General features: G+C 35.7%; 1 protein-coding gene across 1 annotated transcript in view; it reads left to right on the forward strand.

Moving 5' to 3' along the window:
• The window catches only part of DENND1A (DENN domain containing 1A), a 667138-nt gene that overhangs the window by 325779 nt on the left and 315340 nt on the right, over nucleotides 1-26019 (forward strand). Inside the window, exons 9-10 of the mRNA XM_044664250.1 lie at nucleotides 8363-8473; nucleotides 24319-24419. Coding sequence (XP_044520185.1) covers nucleotides 8363-8473; nucleotides 24319-24419 — 212 coding nt within the window. The remainder of the gene's footprint in view (nucleotides 1-8362; nucleotides 8474-24318; nucleotides 24420-26019) is intronic.

Below are 26019 nucleotides of genomic sequence, written 5' to 3' on the forward strand. Positions count from 1 at the left end.
AAAGAAGGAGAACTATAAACTAATATCATTCATGACTATCAATCGAAAAATTTCAAATAGAATCCTGTCACACTGACTATAATAAGGAATCATCTAAGAAATCATTCATCATTATCAAGTTGTACTTACCCAGGAATATAAGCACAATTTAACATTTGGGGGGAAAAACCCAACATATTTGTCATATAAAAAACAACATCCAACCAAGTTAAATTGAACAAACATTTATTATATGCCTACTTAGTTTGAAACACATTAAAATTTTTTTTAAATCTAAAAGTACATGATTATCTCAGTCAGTAAGGAAAATTATTTTGACAAGGGGCAATACTCATTTCTGCTAAAACCTTTACCAATATAGGCCCAGAGATCTTTTTTATATCATTAAAAGTGTCTACTTAAAATCAAAAGTAAACATCATATGAAATGGGTATATACTAGAAAGTTTCCCAGCAATTACAGCAGAAAAGCAAGTTTGTCTACCCCCATATATTTACTTAATATAGCTTTATAAATGTTACCAACAGGATAAGAAGTGAAAGGCATAGCAATAAGCAAAGAAGAGAACAAACTATCTCTATTTACTGATAAAATACTGGCTTATGTAGAAAATCCTAGGAATTCAAGAAAGAAACTAAATGAGGTAATAGCTCTAGCAAAGTTACAGGATACAAAATGAACCCACAAAAAATTCAACAGCATAACAAACTCCATGAAATAGTAATGGAAAGGGCAATATCACTAAGAACCATTAGAAAGTTCATTAAATATAAGAATATTTATCTTCAAAAGCACATAAAATACTTTATTTTTGCAAATCAGAAAAATATGAGGTTTTACCTTACAAAAACATTAATCGTCATTGCTGGAGGCACTATGAGAAAATAAGCTCACTAATGCATTGTTGGTGGAGCAACAGCTGTGAATCAGTACAAGCATTTTGAAAAGCAATTTGTAATTAGTGCAAATTAAGTGATGAAAATGCCCATACCCTTTAATTGAGGGATTCTACTTTGGGCTTATTCCACATTGATGTCATAAGAAAAAAGTCCTCCCATACACCAAAGCATTTTGATGATAGCTTAAAATTGGAAACCAATATGCTTATTAGTCAGCTAAACATATTGTACTTTATTATAATGGAATATTACTATAATTTTAAGAAATGACAAATATTATGAATACCAAGAAACATAGAAAGATTAACATGATCTAATAAAAAGTGATGTAAAGAGGAAGCAAGAACACAGTATATACAAAGAATAAAACAATGGAAATAGAAAAAGTAACTGCAAAACAGTCAAAAGTATATGTCACAAAGGCTCAAAGAACAAATATGGGTCTGAAGATGATACATGAGAAGGTCCCCACATTCAACTTTTTCGCAGATATAGAAGGTTCATATCCTTATTTTCAGACTCCTAATGTGTTACTTTTATTCTTTTCTTTTGTTTTGTTTTGTTTTGTTTTCCTTTTTCTTTTCCTGTAAAAAAATTTATCTTATAAGATGGCTCTCAGGGATAACAGGGGAAGGGAAAGTAATGGGGTAAATTTTAGTAATATATAAAAAAAGATATCAGTAAAATTTTACTTAAAAAATTTAAATTCTGAGATTTGGAGAGGGAAAGTGGAATAATCAGGATCACCTAGAAATTAAATATTAATTATGTCTATGAGTTTGAGTCTTAAGTTTTTGTTTTACTCCTAGGCCAATATTCTTTTCACTGTAGCCCTCAGATAAAATATTTCAATTTTCAAGTCCTTACTGAAGTTTAATTTCTAGCTTTTCCATTAATATAAAAATGAGTTTTTGGGGGCAGCTGGGTAGCTCAGTGGATTGAGAGCCAGGCCTAGAGAAGGGAGGTCCCAGGTTCAAATCTGGCCTCAGACACTTCCCAGCTGTGTGACCCTGGGCAAGTCACTTGACCCCCATTGCCCACTCTTACCACTCTTCCACCTATAAGTCAATACACAGAAGTTAAGGGTTTAAAATTAAAAAAAAAAAAAAAAAAACCTAGAAAAAAATTAGTTTTTCCTTTCAAAGAAAATGAAAACAATTCTCTTAATTTGTTATTATTAACATTTAATCTATTTGTCAGTATCACATGAGAATGAGTATATTGCAATCTAATGTGATTTAAAGAGCATTATACTTGGAGTCAAGACACTGGGGTTTATTATATATGTACCTGCAGGAAATGTACATATCATGTTGTCTTGCGTAGGTTACTTTACCTTTGGCCTTAACTTTTCATCTGAAGAATGCTGATAATAGTGCTGACATTGCCAGCAATTTAATTTTCTCCTAGTGTTGTTAGGCTTTTCTGGACCTCAGTTCTATCTTTTTCGAAATGGGGAATGGTAATCCTTGTATGGTCTATTTTATAGGACTGTTGAATAGAAAATACTTAATAAGCAGCAAATATTTTTTAAAAGTTTGATTTGTTGTTATTATCATCATGATGACAAATACACACACACACACACACACATATATATATATATACATATATACACACTATGTAGTATCAGTACCATTCATAGTATTAACATTAGCAACAGAAATTTTAAAACGCTTCAATACTTGAAGGTTTCATCTGTAAGATTACTTCCTCTGCTGAGGCAAACTACAACTCCATTATATCTTAGTAATTGGTTCCATGAGTTGCTGTGGTAACAATACTTAATCATCTTCTGATCAACACTGGGGATGATAAGCCTCTCACATCCTTTCGCTGGGCTGTCCCGCAGATTACAGACTTATAGTCAATTTATCATCGAGCTAGTACAAAGAAAAGCAACCTGATCCAGAGAAGAGAGTGTTGAACTTATAATCAGGAAGACAGGATTCAATTTCAGCCTCTGATACTATATTAGCTATATGATGTTAGGCAATTCAGATACTAATACTAATGATAAGAACAATAACGGCGTTCCATAATTATAATAACTACTCACAATAACCCTGAAAAGTGGGTACTATTGTTATGCAACACATTTCTCCACCCTTTTTTTTTTTTCAAATGAGGAAATTGAGATAGACAGAAGTAAATTAATTTGCACAGGACCACATAGCTATTATCTGGCTCAGTGTGGATTTGAACTCAGGCCTTCCTGATTCCAGGCCTACTGCTTTATTCATTGTACATCCTGGCTGCCTCACTTAACCTCTCTGACTTCAGTGTCTTTGTCATCTGTAAAAGGGCATAATCACATCCATCTCATCTCAGATTTGAGATAGGGTTTTCATGAAGCCCAATTGAAATGTACATATTTATGTGCAATTAATGACACTATATAAATACTAGCAACTATTAAAAGACTTTCTTTTTGTTTAAGTGGTATAACTCTTGAGAAAAAAATGCCATATACTTGACACAGCAAGGTAATGTGGGAACCCTAACCTTTTGAAGGGAAATTTCAGTGAAGGATTGTTATTGAAATTTTTTTTTAAAAACGTTAAATAAGCATGTTTTAGTCTTTAAAGAATTGATCCACATATTAAAGATACATCCCAGATCACAAAGAGATGTATAGGAATAATTGTAGTGTCAGGCTAGTAGTTTAAAGCATCCCATGTTGGTTGTGTTTTGAAAGTGTCAGTTGATTAATGGATAATCATATGGAACTTCATGTGAAATATTAAACAAACTTGTCATGATTATCTAGCTTGGTGTCGGACAAAATGGTTAATGATTCATAGAAAGCATTTAGAATGGACAGTTACATATAACATCACTGAGGTGTCACTTTTCCCAAAGATTTTCTAGGATACAGACAAGATTTATGAACTCATAGTGATGTCCAAAAATAAACAAGTTGAGTTCGTTGCTGTCAACCCATTATCTCATAGTGAGATTGTCAGGTAATTGTTCATTGAAATAGTTTTTACATTGGTACAGAGGAATGATTCTAGCTTTTGGGTAATCTCTGCTTTCTTTCTGATAAATCTTGTTACTGCCTTAAATCCTTCTTAAATAGCTCTGGACTGAGTTTCTGAAGAACTGGGCTCTAGATTCATCTCTGCCACTATATAATCTGGTTCTAGTCACTTCTATAGGAGTCTTAATTTTGTCATTTGTAAAACTGTTTTTACTTGGTGATATCTGAGCTTCCTTCTGGGTTTGCTATCCTTTGTTTCAACATCATAATTTATTATGTTTAATGTCATGATTTGGTAGAAAGAAACCTGAATTTTGGAGAGGGCCTTGGTTCAAATTATGATTCCCCTTTTGCTATTTGTGAATTTGGGCAAGTTACTTAACCCTCTTTGGATCTCAGTTTCCTTCTCTCTTAATTTTTGGGGAAAAAAAAAAGAAAGCATTAGACTAAATGGTTTTTAAGGCCTTTTCAAATTCTGAATCTAAACCTGTGATGGTTTTAACATTCTGAAGGCCAATGTCCCTAATACCCCTAAACTTTTATGTTCTAACATTCTAAGATCCTTCTAGTTCTAACATTTTATGTTCTATGAATCTAATGAGTGGACTTTTTCTTAAATTTTTATGACTTTTCTTCTTTAAAATTTTAGTTACAGAATTCATAATGTATACTCAGTTTCCTAGAAAAAGTAGTAAATTGTCCATGAAGTTTTAACAATACATATGAACTTAGGGAAGGCATTTGACAACTTGCTTTGTGGCATAACCAGAACAAATGTCATGTTTCAGAAATAAAACCTATTTAAAAAGTATCAAACATTCCTGCCTAGTTGACTCATCTAGAATGGGTCTTGTGAATCATAGGATCATCGAATGTTAAAGCAAGAAATTACCTTAGAAAACTGTTTCTTTCCCCTCATTTTAGAAGAAGAAATTTATATTTCTATTATTCATAGTTGATTTGGCCCTGAAAATCACTAAGCACAGTGAAATGATCAGCAAGATTGACTAACTGGTTTGGAAGCATCCAGATAGGATATGTTGGGAGTTAGCATTATGCCAGAAAACTATCCTCCACAATATCCTTAAGATATTTTTCCTTTCTCATTCCTGATTTTTCATCTCTTTTGTCCTGCCCATTCTATTCCCCATTTTCTTTTTCTTTCTCTCTTTCTCACTCTTCATTTTTATCTGCTATTCTTTCATTTCCTTTTCTTTTTATTCTTGTATCTTCTCATTCCTTATTCTTCTGTCATCCCCTCTTCCCGCTCCCCATCCCCATCTCCTCTTTTTCTTTAATTTATTCCTCTTTCATTTCTTTCTCCTCAGTTCTTCATTCTTATTCTTATTCTCCCCTTTATTCTTCCCTTCCCATCCTCCTCCACATTTTCCTCCTCTCATTTTTAGTATTTAAGTCAGCATGTTGTAATCTTGAATGTCCTGATGACTTTGACATGAGAAAGAGAAATAGAAAGATGATAAGGACACCATTTCCCAATCTCCTAATATCTTCTCATGTCTGAAGTGCCCTAAGCTTTACAGGGGCCTTGGGCTACTATAGTTCTTACTCATCTCTTCCATTCAAGCAGTTATAGATTCAGGCATGTGATATTCCAGAAGGAAACAGGCAGGGGGAGGAAGCAGATAAAGGAGACAGCTTCTGTTTAGACACAAATATCTTGGTAATCAGCACAGATGGGATGAGAAATACCGAAAAAGTACATGACAGTTTAGAGGGGATTTGGCTAAATGTTATATATTTTTAATATACCTGTGTGTTGCTTTTACAACAAGCATCTGAGTCTGTTAGCATATGGTTTCTGAGGGTATTTCTTGTATTAACCAATATAGGTTTACTTGTTAAATCCATTCTTTTCTCTACTCCTCAAATGCATTTTTACAATTATGGAATTTTTTCCCCCCTTATCCCAACAAAATAAGGCTGAAAATTTGTCTCTAACGCTGTTTCTTCATATTTGGATGGCAAGCTGGGGAACATATTTTTGCACAGTATGAAACTTCTTGGCAGACTCCTCAGGCCACGTATTGGTGGCTTTAGAGTTATCTTTGGATCTGTCAAAAGTGCTAATGGGCTCTCTGGGCTCCTTTAAGCTCCTCAATCCTATTTTTCTTTTTCTTGAAAGAAAAAAGAAATCTACACATTTCATCGACAGTTAAGCTTCTACTAAAATCCTGAGCTACCCTATATTTTTGTCTACACGTGTGTGTTGGTGAGAAGGTCTCTGCCATGTGAGTGTCTACAGTGGAGCCCTATCCTGACATCATTAGCAGAGTCCTTCCTTCATCTAGCAGGAGATGCTCTTGTTGACTGACTTGGAATGCTATTTCGTTTTCCTATCAAATAGACTATGCTATGTGCAAGCACTGAGTGTTAGAATGAAAGGCTCTTAAGGCATGAGATGGTAACCATTGAACAAAGCACATCAAAGCTTAAAGTCAGTCTAGAACAGGCAGTGTTAAACAATACTAGAGCCAAACGGACATTAGTCACTATCTAATCCAGTCTTCTCATTTTACTTGTGAGGGAACTCAAGCCCAGAAGAGTAAAAAACTGTCCATGCCGTGATGCAAATAGCACTCTCAGTGCCAGGATGGGAGCCATACTCCCTGGCTTCTACCTCCATCCTTTTTCGGCTGCACAGTGTTTTCTTTTTGCCAATGGGTTTCTCTGCTGATTGCCACATTTTGGACTACATCTGTTGGAGGACACTCTTCCTAAATATGGTGCTTACTTTGTAATTTTTGATCTGTTACAAAATTAATGCACTCTCAATTTGTGAGGTTCTCTGCTTAATATTGTACTTCAGCTGAACACTAATGAATCATAAGATAAATGCCCCTGCTTATTCCCAACTGTTTCAATTGTTGTAATGTACATTGTGCTATTTGCATGTAAAATCCTCTCAGCTCTCTTGAATTAGTTGGGTTGTAAATCCCTAATCATTATAAATTGCAGCTTCTGGTATAGAGAACTTTTCTTTATTTCTGGGAGAATGTATTATGTGACATTGAAAGCCTATATAGCTCTGAAGAAACAATCATGTCCACATACCTATTAAAGTCCTAGGAATGGGGCATAATGAAACACTTGAATATTTTTTTTTTGGAATCAGAAGTACTGTTTCAAAGAGTGAATGGCAACCTACAGAGAAAGCTCTCAAGAATGCTGCCTTGTCACACCCTGCTTCTCGTCTTGTCTCTCCCTAGCCTATAGGACTGTGAGCCCTTTTGAGCTTCAGTTTCCTCATCTGTAAAATGTAGTTGGACAAAATTATCTCCTGGGCTCCTCCTTGTTCTGTCCTAATATCCGTTCTAGTAAAATGTGATTCCATCTTGATATTGGAAAGATCACTAAGCTTGAAGTCAGTAGACTTGGGTTTAGCTCTCACACTTGCTAGCCATGTTACCCTGGGCCAGGTCATTTAACCTTGCTAAGCCTCAGTTTTCTCATCTGGAAAATTTGGATGGCACTGTTCACCTCATTATGTTGTTGGGGGAAAGTATTTTGTTAATAATAAATATCTTAATAAATGTGATGTAATGTTATTATTAAAACCATTTTACACATACAATGCAATTCACTCAACATTTATCAACATTGTATGTGTATCATAAAGGCTCTGTGCTAGGCAGTTAAAGTAACACAAAGATTAATCAGGCTTTGATATTATGAATTTTGGGAGAACATGCATAAATAGTGATTATACAAAATAGTGCTTGAGAAGCTAGAAAGGGAGACTTCACTTTCATCTGCTGGTGGGATCAAAGGAGACTTGCAGGAGAAGGTAGTATTAAATTGAACCTTGAAGGCCATTAGGTAATATCAACAGATCAGAAAGGTCAGAGGTAGGAGGGCAGACCACATATTAAAACATCGTGAAAAAAGGGAAGGAAACAGGTAAGGGATTCATGCATTGGGTGAAAAAATAGACTAGATCAGTTATGGGCAAACTATTCCCCGCGGGCCAGATCCAGGCCTTTGGCCCATGGGGAATAGTTTGTCCATCACTGGACTAGACGACCTCTCGGGTCTTAGATTTTATACTTATATATCTAGAACAATGCCCCAGAGAACTAGACTTCTCTATTTAGATTCAGACATCTTTTGAAAGGGAGAGGAATGGCAATATTGTTGATAGTACCCTAATGAACCTTAAATGTTGACCCATATGACCTTTTTTCTTTAGAATTTATCTGCTTGACAATATTTAATAATGCTCAAATTTATCAAATTTTATTGTCAGAGAAAACTGCTTTTAGGCAACTCTCACCCATTATTGGAGATTTTATAAAAGTCTAGTGTCCTTCGATTGACTCTTCCTCCAATTTGGAAATGGCACCTTGCAAGAGGAATCCAGGGCACTCAGTTGTTTCTGTTTCATGTTCTCCCCCGTCTGTTAATGTTTATAATTATGGATAAACCCCAAATACAACCAACTCTTTTTTTTTATGCCTCCTAGAGAAATCTGACTGAATATTTTGTGGCTGTGGATGTTAACAACATGCTACACCTCTATGCCAGTATGTTATATGAACGACGGATCCTTATCAGCAGCAGCAAGCTGAGCACTGTAAGTAGAGAATAATGTAAATAGGCTGACTCCTATACTATTTTCTCTGCCAGGAGTTCAACAGGGGGAGAACTGATCATTGTGTGCTTCAAAACTTGAAGAAAAAACATTCAAATACTATTTAAACTTTAACAAGGGTCTGCTGGTACTGCACCCCACGCCTTACTTGTTAAGGCTGTATGGATAAAAACAAAAAAGCACTAGCCTTAAAGCTGAGACACTTCGGTGTCCCATTGGTGTGGTAAAGTGAAAAGACAGCTAGCTCAATTTAGTCACAGGATTGGATTCTGAAGCCTCTACTCTTCACTTGTTTTGTGGCCTTGTATTAGGTTTTTTAACCTTTTGGACCTCAATTTCTGTGTCTTAAATGAGGGAGCTGGATGGAGATTTCTTCCACTCTAATTCTGTGGTCCCGCGTTACTTATTATACACATAGCCTTGAATAAGTCACTTCCATTCACTGATCCTAAGTTTATTCAACTATAAAACAGTGATAAAAATACTAGACCATATACCTAACCATTATTCAGTTAGTCAATAAACCTTTTACTTAGTGCCTTCTCATTGCTAAGGTTTCGAAATACAAAGACAAATGAGTCATTATTAGGAAAGTACTTTGAAAACTGTTAAGGTCTTTTTTTTTTTTTTTTTTTTTTTTTGGTGAAGGAAGACTGAGTCTCCTTATCTTACCCTGGCCAGATGAGCAGTGTCCTCTCATGGGCCCAATCCCACTGCTGGAAGTTTTGACCTGCTCTGTCACTCACCTGGGTTAATTGCCATTTCTTAAGCAACCTGGTTGCCTTTTGCTCCCGGGTGCTCACCATATGGGTATTAGAAAAAAAAGTGTAGATACTGGATCGGCTTGGCACACTGCATTTCAGAATTTCTAAGCTCAGATCATCCACCAACTTCAGCCTCTCCATTATTAGGGATTACAGGCTTGCACCACCACCTCGGCAACAGCTCATTTTTTATGGCTCTTTAAAGTTTGTAAAGTGCTTTCTGTGACTAGATTAGATCTCAGAATAGGAAGAATGAACTTTTATATCATGGAATAACAGTCTTGAAAGTAACACAAAGGTAACAACACGAATCAGGCTCAGTAATGTAGAAATATGGTGGTGCTAGAAGCAATTTTTTTTATAGATTTTTTTCTTCCATTTATGTTTCATACACATTTTTTGACACAACAGATACTTACTAGTGAATGCCCAAACAAATTCCTTTTTAAAATATATTTCTTGAGGAAATATTTTAATTATTGATAAGCAACTTAAAGAGGAATATGTCTTTTAACTTTATTAGTATAACACTAACCATTGTATTTGGCCATAGTTTTATTGCTTCTCTTATACTGACTTTATGTAGTCACAGTCATTTTGGCATTATTTTCCCTACTTTGCATCACTTTATATAACTCTTCCCAAGTTTCTCATAATTCTGAATTCTTATAATTCACTGTGATGTAATAATATTCCATCGTATTCATAATCTATTATTTGCATCATAGTCTTTCTAGGTTTTTGTTAACATGACTAATATTAGACTGCTACTACCCTTCTTTCTTTAGAGAGGTGGGAACTGTGAGTAGAATATTTCAGAAGCCTCAGAAGCAATGATTATCAGTAGGTTTTGCTTATCTGGTATTCTTTGTTTCAAGATAAAGCTTACTTAGAGTGGGAGACTGGGAAGGTTGTGATGTTAGAAAAACAAAGAAAAAAGAGATCCATAAAACTTTTTGAAAAATGCTGCTATGATCAGAAAGGCTAAATTTTATATGTTAACTGCTGAAGCAAGAGAGCAGGCATTGTTTATCATTAGTTGTTTTTCAACTGCAATTATGTCAGGCAATTGGCTAAAATGGTGATATACTTTGACCTAGAAATTCTACCAATAGGCTTGTACCTCAATGAGGTCATTGATAAGAAAAAAGGCCCTATATATCTCAGGAGAGGAATAGAGAAAATGTGATGTTTCTCAATGTTCTATGCTTTTTAATGAGGTAGAATGCATAATGACTGGACATATAGTGTGCCCTTAATGACCTTAAGTGTTTGTTAAATTGAATCAAATATAAGACTTTGAAAACATCTTTAAATTTTATTTTATTTTAAAATTTTTCCTGTGGTTACATGATTCATGTGGTCTCCCTCCCCTTTTCTCTCCTCCCCTCCTGGAGTTGACAAGCATATTATATTGTTGACAGTTGACAAGGGTTATACATGTATTATCATTCATATCCTATTTCCATATTATTCATTTTTATAAGAGAGTAATATTTAAAAGCCCAAATCCCAAATCATATACCCATATAAACAAGTTATACATCATATATTTTCTTCTGGATATCTACTCCCACAGTTCATTCTGTAGATGTGGGTAGCATTTTTTCTCATAAATCCCCCAGAGTTGTCCTAAATCATTGCAATGCGTTTAGTAGCAAAGTCTGTTACATTTGATTGTTCCACTATGTTTCAGGTACTATGTATAATGTTCTCCTAGTTCTGCTTCAAATATAAGATTTGACTAAAATATGATCCTTTTCTTCATGTATCTCATAATCTGATAGATCATTCTGATACACAGATAGCTAAATCTAGAATAATTAGATGCACAAGGCACTTGTAAGAAGTAGTGCAAAGATATCATCAGAATATATCTGACCAAAAGTGAAGGTAGGCTGGTCATGAAGTAAGAGCAAAAGTAGAATATGATTGGCTGAAATGCCTAACTGGTTTTCTACAGACTGTTAAGTGAACCAAAAGACGACCTCCTACATATTGGTTAGGTAGATCTTCCAGAATGTTTATAGGTAGACATGGAGGAGAATTGTGTAGGATGAGAAGGTATGGAGAGATGTTTGATCTTCACCAGTAGAGGGAGTAGCTACTCCAATGAGATCTTGCATTCATTGAAATATCAATGTTCATAAGAAAGGTGCAAAGAAAGTAGTAGAGTAGGCAGGAGGAGAGGCACAAGATAGGGGTATTGTGATGGAGGAAGATCAGACATTTCTTGGAAAAGAGCATTTGAGCTCACTTTTAAAGTGTGGGTTGGAATACAAGAGAGCACTCACCATACCTAAGTAAATACTGTATTATCCTCTATTTAGCTCTGACCTTGAAATTAATATCTTGATAACTATGGATGTTGCCGGATGCTATAATGTAGTCTAACCAAAGGCTGACTCAAGCTTAGTGGGATTTTATCTCCAACTGACAGATGTATTACATGAAAGAAATGAATATGTCACTTTACTGATTTGAGGATAGGAAAAGATGGGGAAGGATGTGTCTAGGAAGTATATTTGCCTGTCACTAAAACCTAAGTTTGATTTCATAGCTGCCTGAAATATCTCATTGTATCTCATTTGTCATCATCACAGAGTCTTGATAGAGCTGTATAGCATTACTCTGAAAGAAATGGCTATAATTTTACTTGGGTTTTGTGGCCCCTATAATTTTAGAATTAAAAAGTCCTGCTATTGTTGCCTTTTATATCCCTATATTACTAACATTTACTCTGTGTTAGAGAAGCCCATTTTTATTCACTTTTAGTTGTTGGAGAGAAAAAAAATATATAAAGAGTACTTTAGTCTGAGATCTTCTGGTGACCCTCTCTTGGTAAATCCAGATGTTGCCAGTAATACCTCAGTCCATTGCATTTTTCTCAATTTTATTTGAAAAGATGGGGACTTAATGCTTCTTAGGATCCATCAAGCACCTGAAAGATAAAAGCCATGGAAGTCATCCAGAGTGCTACCATCTTTAGAAACAGTAACACACATCAATACAGAGTCTTTCCTAGTGCACTTTCCATCTATGTTTAGTGTTTTACATTTCAAGATTTCATTGTCAATAAATAGTGGCATTTTTGCATAAAAGGAAATTACATGTTTTTGTTCTGTTTGCTCTTACTATGTATTGATTGTTTTCTTTTAAGGATGCTAAATAGGAGATGCTTAACTGATTTTTATTCTTTCCTGTTGTACTATAAACACATCAAAAGACTTTCACAAGAAAAAAGTTTTTATTCCTATAACATGTTTTCTGACATGTGTGGCCATTGATCTGCCCATTGGTTGCCAAGGCACAGATCATCCGTTGTTTATGCAATTTTGCTAGGGAACTTCACTAGTTTCTTCACTTCTGTAGCTTCGTAGCATTTAAAATTGGAAAAGGCTTTAAAAGTCATTTAGTCTGACAGTATTATTTCACAGAGAGGAAAACAAGTACCCAGAGAGGAGAAGTGACTTGGCCAAGATTATATCAGTAATAAGTAGGAAATCTAGTGGTCTTCTGACTCTAAACTGAATGGCTCTTTCGCTTTATCACCTCTTTCTTTCTAATTCCATTTTTCACACCACTAATATGTACAAGGCCTTGTCCTTAATATTAAAAATACAGAAGCAAATGTGACACACAGACGTTGTTTTCAGGAAGCTTATAAATTAATGAGAGGAAGGGCATGTGTAACTGTCATATATAACTATAAGTAAGAGTAAGATAAGTACAAAGTAGAGATCTCTAAAACCTGCTATGACAAGAGGGAGATATCCTTATCTGGGAAATCTAAAGGAAGGGTCATAGATGAGGTAACATCTGAATTTGGCTTTAAAGGAAAATATTGACATCAAAATGTAGAAGATGATGGAGAAAGGTGCCCTTTCCAAGGCATGGAAAATGGAATGAGTATAGGTGCAATGAGGAGAGAAGGTAGGACAAAATTGAGGAAAGTTACGTTCTTTAGGCCAGTTTGACTTGAACCTAGTGTTTGAAATGGAATAGTATTAGATGAGGCTGAAAAGTTAGATTGGAGCCATATTATGGCATGCCTTAAATGCTATGATAAGAATTTATTCTGAAAGTGTTGGGAAACTGGAAAGTTTTTTAGATCAGTGGCATGATTGCAGAAAATGAAAGTATATGGAGTAAAAAATCTTTGTTGAAACATCAGATAGCTAGATGGCATGATAGAATGCTGGGTCTGGAGTCAAGAAGACCTTAGAACAGGCCTAAGACACTACCCTCAGATAGCTGTGTGACCTTGGACAAGCCACTTAACCCTCTTGACCTCAGTTTCTTCATCTTAAAAATGAGGTGGAGAAGGGAATAGCAAACAACTCCAGTATCTTTGCCAAGAAAACTCCAAACAGGGTCACAAAGCGTCAGATATGACTTACACTCCTAAACAATAACAATAATGACAACTTATGGAGTAGAATGAATAAACTGAAAGTCTTGAGACTTAGGTTTAAATTGTAACCCAACCATAAGGAAGTTACTTCCCCTTTCTAAGCCTTAGTTATCTTATCTCTAAAATAAGAGGGTAGAATTATTTGTAATATAGTTGTCTGTATACTTTTTTTATCCCTGTACAAAACTATATACTCTCTGAGGATAATGTCCTTTCTGATCTTAGTACCTCCTTTGAAGTCTAATGCTCTAGAATAAGTAGATACAATTTGTTTAGTTAAAACATTATTCATACATATGTTTAAATTTTAAATTATATCACATGACCTAAAATTTCAACCCTAATCATACTTTTCTGAAAATCAGAATAGTAGTTTAACAGAGGAGCTGTGTGATCAGAATTTGTGAGAATTATGACCTTGGGCAGGTCACTTAAACTTTCCTTTTATTCATTTATTCATTGTGTCTTATATATGTTAATTACCATGCTAGAAAATAAATCTATAGAAACAGAGTATTCCCTTCCTTTAAAGAAGAGGGAAGGGCATGGATGAAAAACATGAACACAGATAAGAACATAGAAAAGGAACTGGAAGATAGGGAAAGACTGAAAATTAGAGAAGAAGGGTGTGGAATGGTTGAGGGCAAGCTAAGGGGGATGAGTTTAAGGGTAAGAGTAGAGACATTGGCCTTGTTGAAAAGAAAGACTAGAATGCTCAGCAGGAGAGAGAATAATGGCAGTGAGTTCATGAATAGGAAAGAAGAGGAAGTTCACTTAATACGAGAGGCAGTATGGGGGTAAATAGTGTCATTCTACAAGTCAGAAAGATCTATATTCAAATCTTATCCTAGGCACTTACTAGCTGTTTGAACTTGAGCAGATCACTAAACCTTTGAGCCTCAGTTGTCTTCTGTATAATGAGGATAAAAATAGCACTTAACTCACATGCAAGTGCTTTGTAAGACTTTACTGTTCTGTACTGTACAAGTTATTAATATTATTATTTATTTTCTCAGTAAAGTATGATGTGAAGAAGAGGGCCAAGAAGAGGGACGGAATCTGCTGGGAGGCTTTGAAAAAAAAAGGAACATTTTAGGACATTGTTTTGTTCCTGGGGGAAGTTAGAAAGTCAATTAGGAAAGGAAAAAAAATAGTACTAGTAAGGGCCTAACTGATATAAATTTATAATGAACCTAGTCAGTATGGTTGTATGAATAGAAGAGAAGCCATCCTTCTATTTGCCCCAATCTTTTCTTCTCTTTTGACCAAAGATACTCAATCCTTTCAACAAATCCTAAAATGGCAAGGTTCCAAGTCCTCCACATTGCCTTAGTCCATTACTCCTCTGGAAGCTTCAAATTGTCAATACTTCTCTTAAAACTTCCATCCAATTTTCAGATCTTTTTACAATGAATTGTATCTTGTGCCTCACTTCTCTTCTGTAAAATGGGAGTGCTATCCCATCTACAGTCATCTGTTCTAAGCGACAAAGGTGACAAAAGAACATTTGTAAAGTGTTTCCAGTTCTCTGGGATGATGGGAGTTGACAAATTCCACATCAATCTTGCAGCTTGCCTATTTGCAGCCCTTCAAGCAGAGACGAGAGTGACAGTTTCAGACAGGTTTGAAACATTGGATCTGTGCCAAAGCATCCTTGCCTGCACACTCTGCTCTATGTGTTCCAGCCGTAGGAACAAGCTGCATTATTTTATTTCAAACTGTGCTCAGGGGAAGCCAAGACCTTGTAACTGGAAACTTACCAAGCAGTGAATTCTAAGACTATATTTAGTCTTATGTATTTTTTTTTATATGGGTTGTATAGAGCTGGTCCATCAATACATATATCTTGTACAGGCACTGTGAATGGACAATGGGCTGAGCCCAGAACTGAACAGGAGGAGCAGCACAAGCTCACTTGCCTTTGAGAAATTGCACAATACTTTTAATGACCCCAAGTTTCTTTCCAAAACAACGGCCAAGTTTTTAAACATTAGTACTCATCTCCTGATGCTATATGACTGCAAATCATAGAATACCACTATCCCATAAGAATTACAATTAAGTCACCCATAGAACAATCGAGATGTGCATAAAGGGTATCTGTAGGCACCAGTCATTATCAACAAGTAGTATATATAAGAGAAGCAGCATAATGGAAACATCCATGAGAAGTGTGATCTCCCAGAAAGGTAGGCCAGTCATTTAGTAAAAGAGGGATAGAGATAACTGATCAATTGTCTACATGTGATGTTGATATCCAGACAAAATCAATAGATCTAGAAGAAAGATCCCAAAATATTGAGTAGAACATCTGTGGAGAATTTATGGCACAACATGGACAAGAGTCCCTCACGTTTCGAAGATATGAATGAGTTGTGATCTGTGCAGTAGGAGGGAGAGGACTCATATGGGTAACTCTATAGACTCATTAAAATATCAAAGTAGATTTTATTTTAATTAAAATTTTATTTTTCATTTTTTAATTTTTCATGAACTTTTTGTTCTTTTAAACATCGTTGTTTTTATTTTATTTTTTAAAGAAAGACAGAACAGTTTCATTTATGCTCATAATAAAAGCAGAGTATTCAGAACTATAAGAAGAAAATTAGTCCCTTTCAAAAGGAGAGAAACCCTTAGGAGAGAGCTCTAAGACCAAGGTGGGAGGAGAATTAATAAAGGAGGAAGGAATCAGGAAAGACTGTGTGTCAAAAGTAATGGCAGTTGGGGTGAAGGGGAAAGTAGGAGCATGAATCATGTAACCATATTAAAAATGAATATTAATAAATGTTAAAAAAAAAAAGCAGAGCCAATCATGCCACTGTCCTCTAGACTCTTCAGTGGCTCCTTATTGTCTTTAGAATAAAATATAAACTCTTCTGTTTGGTGTTTTACCAAAAAAAAAAAAAAAAGTAATGGCAGAGCTGATAATCTTTAAAAGCAACTGGAGGCTCTAGAAGGCAAAGATGAGGACAGACTTCCAGACATGAGTAGAACCCAGTGCAAAGGCAAAGAGATGAGATGTTTTGAATAGGGAACAATAAAGAGTGGGTCAAAAGAGGAGTAATTTGAAATCCAGCTGTAAAGATAGCACACAATTTGTGAAGAGACTTAATTTGTAAACTGAGGAGCTTGTATCTTATCCTAGAGGTAATTGAAAGCCTCTGAAACTTTATCAAGCAGTGAATGACATAGTCCTATTTTTGCTTTAGGAATGTGTTGGCTATATGGAGGGTGAATTTCAGAAGGTGAGATTGGAGGCATCAGATCAATCAGGAGGTCATTGTAGTAGATCAGGTGAGAGATGATTAAAACTTGAACCAGTTGTAGTCATGTAGCTGGGAAAAAGTAGAATGATATGAGAGATATTCTAGTGGTGGTATCAGCAAGGCTTGGCCACAGACTGGTTTTGGAGAGTGAGGTGGAGCAAAAAGCTAAAGATGACACCTACATTTTATACCTAGGTGACTGAAAACAAGGAAGTTAAAAAGGAGGTGGACTCTCTGGGTAGGGGTTGGGGAATACTGATTTCTATTCAATTCAGACCTCAGGAATAGATTGCACTTTTATAGCACTTTATTATTTATTAATATTATTAATAATGACTTATTATTCTTTAGCACCTTAAATTTTTCAAAGAGCTTTCTCCCCAAAACCCAATGAGGTAGTGTAGGTTAACAAAATGCTTTATCTTATTTGATCACGTCTTTACACATGAGGCAATTCAGTCTCAGAGAAGTGAAAATTGGAAAAAATTCTTCAAGTTGAAGATTAGAAAAAGGATATTGCAGTTAGAAGATGGCAGAGGGAGCAAGAATGAGAAGGGGAAAAGAGATGAATTCTAGTTGTAGCAGACAGAATCAAGAATTAGAAGACATTGACATGTGTCTGATCATTCCAGGATATTGACCTGAAAGATGTACTCTGTAAAATTCAGTTCAGTGAGGTCAATTAGGTGGCCCAGTGAATAGAGAGCCAGGACTGGAGATAGGAGGTCCTGGGTTCAAATGTGGCTCAAACACTTCATAACACTGTCACTCTTGGAGAGTCATTTAAACCCCATGGCATAGCTTTTTTCACTCTTCTGCCTTGTAACCAATACTATATTAATTCTAAGACAGAAAGTAAGGTGTGTTTTTTTTTTAAACTCAGTTCAGTGAGATAAAGAGCACTCTACTCCAAGTCAAGAAACTGTGGTTCAAACTAGAATCTGCCATTTTCTACCTGCCAGATTTTGAATAATAAACTAAAATTATGACTAATAAAATTATTCCAAAGTAGAGAGTTTCCTGGGAATTAGACCCAGGTTCTTCCTGGGAAGACCAAGAAATCCAAGAAATCCCAGGAAATGTGCTGGGACTGATTTAAGAATTATCATTTATTTAGTTTTAACACTTTCACAAATGTTTGGGACGCAGGTTAGCATAATAGAAAGCATTATAGTGATTTGAAATCAGAGAAGCCTGTGTTCAAATGTCAGCTCCATCAATTACTTAATCATATAATCATGAGAAAATTTCCTTTAGTTTCCTTATCGACAAAATGAAGAAGTTGGACTCTGATCTCTAGGGATCTAAAAGGTCCTATAATCCTAAATAATTTTAAAATAACATATTCTTGTTTTTTAGTACTTTAAAAAAATTCTTTCCCATCCATTATTGAATTAAATCTTCTGTACATCACTGTGAGGTAGTTAGTTAGTATTCATTTTATTATTGAGTAAAGTGGATAGAAGTTTGTACCTGGTGTTAGGAAGATCCAAGCTCAAATCCAGTCTCAGATACTTAATAACTCTCTGTAAGCCATCTTTTGGTCTCAATTTCTGTAAATCTAACATGCAGACAATAATGGTATTTTCTATTTATTAAACAGTCATTATTTATTAGTCAGCCAACTAGCATGTAAGCTCCTACTGTGTGTCAGTAATTGTGGTAGACTCTGGAGATAGATACAAAAAAAGTGAACCAATTTATGCCCTCAAGGAGCTTAGTTATCAAGAGAGTTAACATGAATGAACGAACGAACGAATGAATGAATGAATGAAAGAAAGAAAAAGCATTTATTAAACCTTTGCTATGCTAAGCACTAGGAATGCAGAAGAACAAGCAAAAGATTTCCTGCTTTCAAGGTGCTCTCATTCTAATATAAGCAGTTATAGGAACTCTTAAGTTGCAGAACAGACGAAAATACCCACTGGTCCTTAAAGTACAGATGTTAAGATAATGCATCATCTTTAGTGTCATTCCTATCGATAAAACCATATCTATTTCTGATGTCAAAACATTTGTTACTGTCAAGGATTTTAGAGATGAGAGGGAATGATAGATCACTGGTCCATCTCCACAGATGGCTGCAGGAAATAATCTTGTGATTGGGTTAGAATGGTCTGCTCCTAATTCTGTGACTTTGGGGTACAAGGGTACATGTACTGGTATAAATCTATTCAAAATAAATACAAAGTAAATGTTTGATGGTTAAATGAATACAAAGTATTTAGAGAAGGGGGCCACTAGCAGTTGGAAGGATCAGTTAAGACTTTGTGTAGGAGGTAGTGTTTAATAAGCATCCTGAGAGTAGTGAAGGACTCTAGAGACAGAGGTGAGGAAGGAATGCATCCCAAGTATGAAGGCAGCCAAGTGACCCAGTAGGTAGAGAGCTGGGCCTAAAATCAAGAAGACCTGATTCAAATGTGCTCCCAGATACTTAATAGCTGGGTGATCCTGGGCAAATCACTTAACTTCAGTTTGCCTTAATCCACTAGAGAAGAAAATGGCAAACTACTCCAGAATCTCTGCAAAGAAAACCCATTGGGCAATATGATCCATGGGATCACAAAGAGTTGGACACAAATGAACAAAAACAAAAAAAATGGCCAATGTGTGAAGAGCAGAAAGAAGGCTGGCTTGGCTGGACTTTAGGGTGCTGGAGGGGGAATAATGTGTAATGAGACTAGAAATATAGGTTGGGGCCTTTAAATATTTTAATGTTTAAATAACCAATTTATATCTTATCTTTTAAACACCAAGGAATTGCTAGAGCAGCAATTAGATGGCACAATGGATAGAATGCCAGGCTTGGAGTCAGGAAACATGAATTTGAATCTAACCTCGGACTCTTAGTACCTGTGTGACCTTGGCCAAGTCACTTAATCCTCTTTTCCTCAGTTTCCACCTCTGTAAAATAAATAAAGTAAGTGGCAAACCACTCTAGTGTCTTTGCCAAGGAAACCCCAAAATGGAGTCATGAAGAGTCAGGCATAACTGAAAAACAAGTGACCAACAATAAAGAGTTTTTTGAGTAGTGAAATATTTTCTGATTTTTACTTAAAGAAATCACTTTGGAGGCTGGATGGAAATGGGGAGTCTTCAGGCAAAGGAACCAGTTAGAAGCCCATTGCTGTAATACTGATGAGAGTAAATAAAGGTCTGAATTGAGATAATAAATATGTAATTAGAGAGAAGAGGTCAGAGGGGAGAGATGGCAGAGTAGCAATGATAAGATTTAGCAGCTGATTGCATGTGTCCAGACAGATGATGGTAGTAAGTCAGGGCTTGGAGAGTATTTCTAGAGTAGAAGACAGTGTGGAATCAAATTGGTTAACTGTAAAGTTGAAATTGGGAAGAGGGGAAAATAAAAAGGGAGTAAGGGGTAATGGTCTGTGGTAATACTGAAGGGTAGGAAGATTGGAAGGTTGTGATGAAGACAAAGAATAGGTATAAGACTTATGGGGTATAGGGAGAGATAGTATGAAAGGAAGCCATAGAGTCAGATAGAAGAATATGAGAGATTGTGATCTAGGTAGTGGGTAATGGTAAGACCTAGGTTTAACAGCCCTGTAAGTGGTCTACATAAAGCAGGGGAGTAGGTCACAGGATTTGAAGAGACGAGGGAACTGGGACTTAGAGAGACCCTGCATATATCAGAGGGATTCTAAATCATTTTCTACCTGAAACCTTAATCCTTTTTTACAACATCCATGACAAGTAGTCATAGACCCTCCACTTGAAGACCACCAGGATATTCCTTCCTCTGGCAGCTAATTTGGGAAAGTATTAATTATTAATATTTTTTCCTTTGTTATTAATGACTCAAATTTCTCTAGCACTTTAAGGTCTGCAAAACCTTCCTTACAGACCTGTGAAGTTAGTAATATAAATGTTATTGTCTTCATTTAATACATGAAAAAACTGAGGCTCAGAGAGGTTAAGTCCATTATTGTACAGTTAACTGTCAGTCAGGATTCAAGTCTGTCTCCTGATTCCAAAATCTAGGTCTTTTCCCACTCCCCCATGCCACCACTTGGTTTCCAGAGCTGAAATTTATCTCTGGATAGCATGTTCCTATTGGCCATAGTTTCAGGGACCAAGGAGAACAAGGTTGATTCCTCTCTAATAAGAGTCTTGACACTGGTGGTCTTTTGTTAACCTTAATGTCATTTTGCATCTCATTGCCTTGGTTTTCTCATCTGTAAGATGGAATAAGTGACATGGACCACTCTTTTCCTCTTTCAGAGAGTAGAAAACCCTTTGCAAATTATAAAACATTTTAGAATTGGGAGCAGTTTGCTGAAGGAAGTTTTCACTGTCAAGTTTACCTGATTTGCAGTACAGTAAGTGTGAAGCATCAGGGAAGAACAGAGCAAAAGACCTGGCCTTGACAAGCAGCTTTCAAAACTGGGAAACAGTAGCAGAGTATCCAGCTGAAAGCTGTCCTTGTTTAACTAACCTTTGGGATACCTTTAACTGGGGCTTGGCTTGGCTGTCATGCTTTAAGTAAATGTCCTTCTGTCAGCGAAATGCTAGTTAACAGCTTCCAAAAGAACCAAAGTTCTCTTGAGACCAGACTACCCAGAAACTTGAGAAATATAAGAAAACAAACAGAATTTGGCATTTGTCTTTCTCTGTCCATCTCCCCAAAGTGGCTACAGTTCATTTTGAACTAGAGTTTATATTTTTTTCGGTTACCCAGACACTGTGGTCAATGTCATATCAATATAAATTTTCTATATTTCTCACATTCTAGAAAGATGACATTTTGGGAAACAAAAGTCCAATTATCTGATAGAATTAATTCATCAAATACCAATTAATAATTTCTTATATTTTAGTTAATGTTTGTATGCATCTTCTCTACTAGATTGTGACCTCCATTAAGGCAGGCATCATATTCATCTTATTTAATATTAACATATAACATTAATAATAATAACTTCAATACTTTAAAAATTCATGATCTCATCAGCATGTATATACCTTCCACCAGTGTAAATTGTAGACCTTCCACACCTTCATAACCAGCTTTATGAGTTACTGGCTAAAACAATTCATCACTTCATGGCTATTTTCTTGAGGATGATAATCTTAGCATTTAGCTAGGCTGAACCTTAGACAGCAAATACATGGACTGTTTCCAGGACTATACTCAAAGTCCTCCCATCTTGGCAAGATTTATGAGTTTTTGTCATTAGAATGGAATACTAAACCCATATTCCTATAGCACATTAAGGTTTATGAAGCACACTCTTCACTACTCCTCTATGAGGTAAGTCCTATTATTAGCCAAGTTTTCCAAATCATAAGGCTTACTGAGCTTGAATGATTTACATAGTATTTCTTAATCAGTAGACATTTATTAAGTAACTAAAGCAATAAGGATTCAAAGGAAGGCAAAAATTTGATCTCTGCTCTTGAGGAACAAACATTGTAATGAGAGAGACAAAAGATAGACTATGTACACAGAAGATTCATGAAATGTAAATGGAAGATAATTCTGGAGGGAAGGAATTAGCAATGGTGGGTTGGAGAGGAGAGGACTGGTAAAAGCATCCCACAGAAAGTGAGATTTGAGGTGAGTGTTGAAGGAAGCCGGGGAGCTAGGAATTAAAAGGGAGGTTGCATGGAGCACAATCAGTGCAAATAGTCAAAGATGGGAGGTGTAATATTATATGGGAGGAAAACCAAGTAGGGGAGTGTAGAGCAGTGTGTTTTATACTGGTTAGAAATGGATCTTTGTGGACCACATATTGACTTAGAAAACCACAAAATAATTTTATCTATGTTGTGTTGTATATTTATTTTGTTAAGCTTTTCCCAATTTCATTTTAATCTGGTTATGGTGTAGAATGCCTGGGAGTAAGTGAAGTGTAACACACCTGAAAAGTAGAGGGGGATCAGGGTGTGAAAGGCTTTAGATTTGCAGCCTATAGACAGATAGGCTAACCTAGTTGAAGCAACAAAGAGTCCTCAAGGAGAGACAGGAGTCAGCATGTTGGGCAAGTCAAATCACCTTAGGATCTCTATAGAAGTAACAATGTAAAAAACAGACCAAGAACCCCTGACAGAGACCATTGGCCCTGTGTCTAGCCCAGGATCTCCATCCATCATTCAAAGAAAAAAACTTTTTGGAAATACAACCTGGAAATTGCTTCTGCAGATTACAACCCCTGCCAGAGCTATTGAAGATGAAGAGAAGAAAGTCCTCCCCACCAAAGTCGTTTACTTTATCAAATGGTTCAAAGTTAGAAATGGATATGATTTTATTAATGAAAATAACATTAAAGAAGGTGCATTACTATCTGTTTTAGCACTGTATCCTTAAAGACCATGGTACTGTTCCATCTGGCTTGCAGCTGAAGCCTTGTATATATCTTGTTCCCCCAATTAGAATATGAACTCTTGGAGAGCAGAGTATCTTGCTTTTCTGTTTTTAATCACCAGAACTTAGCACAGTGCTTTGCACACAGTAAGTATTTATTAAATGCTTTTTCGTTCATTCAAACAGGTTTTTATATTTGATTCTAGAAAGAATAGGAAGCTTACTGTAATTTGTTAAGTAAGATAGGGTGCTGACATGGGCAGACTTATGCTTTAGGAAAATCACATTGGCAGATGAGTAGAAGATGGAGGATTGAAGCTGAGGGAGACTTGAGACCATTTAGTTCTTTATAAAATGCTTCAGAAATGTGAACTATTAGTATTATTGAATTGCTCCAGAAAAGTCCTCTGATATTTCATCAAGGTATGCAGAAGACCCTAGAGCCTAGGTTCTTAAAAAGGCTGTTCCAGAGTATCACAAACTCTAGCAAACCCATCAAGCTGGAAAGACTTTGAATAATAGCCTAATGATGGATTGCAGATACTTTTATTCAGGAACTTGCCAGCCTAGCAAAGTGTGAGAAAGCTCATTACTGAAGGGTTGGCCACTAGATGTGGGGGATAGGTTTTATGGCTATTTCACTGTCATGAAGGAAGTAAAATCTACCACAGTGGTGAAGTATCCATATTAATGGAATCACAGATCTTTTGAGGTATTGTTATTACTCTAATTTTAATACAATGTGAACAATAGGATAAAATTAATAACATCATTAGTAATAATATTATACTCTCCTATAATATCTGCTTCATGCTATTACTCTAAGGATCTAAATGGCAGCCATTGTTATTGTTGCTAATAATATTATAAATAGTAATACATCCCAGTTAAATTTCATTTTATAGTTATAAAACACTTTTTACTCATGTATCACTCAAGATAATTCTATGAAAAATTTTAACTTGCTCCTTTTTTTTCCATTTGAAATTCATATCACTATATGTCGTAGTCTGTGACTTGTTTTTGATCTCATGATACTTGTTTTTTCTTTTTTGCAGTTAACTGCCTGTATCCATGGGTCTGCTGCTATGCTCTACCCGATGTTCTGGCAACATGTTTACATCCCAGTTTTGCCCCCACATCTGTTAGATTACTGCTGGTAAGGTGGTGTGCGCTCCCTATCACTACCTGAGGTTTCATTTCGTTTTGGTCTTGTGCTGTATCAACTAGGCTTTGTGCTCCACCAGTATAACTTTCAAATACTTTATGCTTTCTGAGTTACTAAAGGAGGAATTTAATGGAGATTCTATTTCTGTCCAAGAACAAGCCTAACTCAAATGTGCAGAAGTTCTTCACTAGAGGTCTGGCCTTCCCCTGCCTCCCCACCCCCAGGTAGAATATTGAGATCTGTGAAAGAGGTACCCAAATTGACAAAATCGCAGATCTTTACAAATATTGAGATGGTTTTTTGTGGCTCTTTTCCATTTTAGACATAGATTATAGAAGTTTTCCAGTTTTCATTTTAGGTGTATCACCTATATTAAAAGGAGGAAGGTAGAATTAAAACTAATATGCCATCTCCTCCATAGTAGGATTAGATATTGTGAGGGCAAATATATTGGAGCTTCTTAAAACCAGGAACTATTTCCAACTTGTTCTTCTGAACTTGCTCTTGTGTGTTAATTGAGCTAATATAAATTTTTGTCTTTAAAAAATAATATCCCTTACCGTTTTTAAATAACCCTTTTTTAATAAAAGCCCTTATCATCTATTTTAGAAATGGTAGTCAGTATTGGTTCCAAGGCAGAAGAGCAGTCAGGAATAGGCAGTTGGGGTTCAGTGACTTGCCCTGGGTAACATAGCTAGGAAATATCTGAGGTCAAATTTGAATCCAGGACCTTCCCTCTCCAGGTCTGGCTTTCACTAAAGGAGGAATTTAATGGAGAATCTATTTCTGTCCAAGAACAAGCCTAACTCAAATGTGCAGAAGTTCACTCCTTTTCACTAAACCACCTGCTTGCTCCCATTGTTGCTTTTTTTAAAAGTAGATCTCTTTTTCTAATTCACTTTGTTCATTCTTGTACTCTTTCTAAAAATCTATGTTTTGTGAAATTAAGAATATGTTTCATATTATCTGTTAGAAGAGAATGATCTGGGGTATCAATCTAATTTTTAAATAGCAAAAATTTTCTTGATTAAACAAGGCCAAATGGTTTACATATGTAAAGTCCATATCAGGTTGCTTGCCATATAAGAGAGTAGAATGAGGGAAGGAGAGTGAGAATTTGGCGCGAACTTAAAGAAAATGAAGGTTTAAAAAAAAGCCACTTTTCATAATTTTGGGGGAGGAGAGGGTGTATGAAACAAAGTCCCCTTTGAATAGCTAGAAAACATGATTTCTAAAACCTTTAATTATCTAAAAGGCTCAAATAGCTCTTTAACAAAAATAGATGAGCTCCTCATTCAACAAATATAATCATCTTACAAACATTAATTAACTATTTACTGTGTGCACGACATTGTTTGGCACTGAGATACAAGATATATAAGTCCTGCTATTAAGGAGCAAAGGAAGAACAAGTACACAAATAATTTTGATATCAGGAAGACTAAGTTTAAGTATTTGGGAGAAGACCAAAGATAGTACTGTATTATACTTGAGGAAGAAGAGATTATTTCCCTTGGAACATCAGAAAAGTCTTTCTGTAGCAGGTTAGAAGTTGGACCTTGAAAGAACAGAAAAACTGTATAGACAAACA

This window comes from Gracilinanus agilis, chromosome 2 (genome assembly GCF_016433145.1).
Source record: "Gracilinanus agilis isolate LMUSP501 chromosome 2, AgileGrace, whole genome shotgun sequence".
In the NCBI taxonomy this organism is placed as follows: Eukaryota; Metazoa; Chordata; class Mammalia; order Didelphimorphia; family Didelphidae; genus Gracilinanus; species Gracilinanus agilis.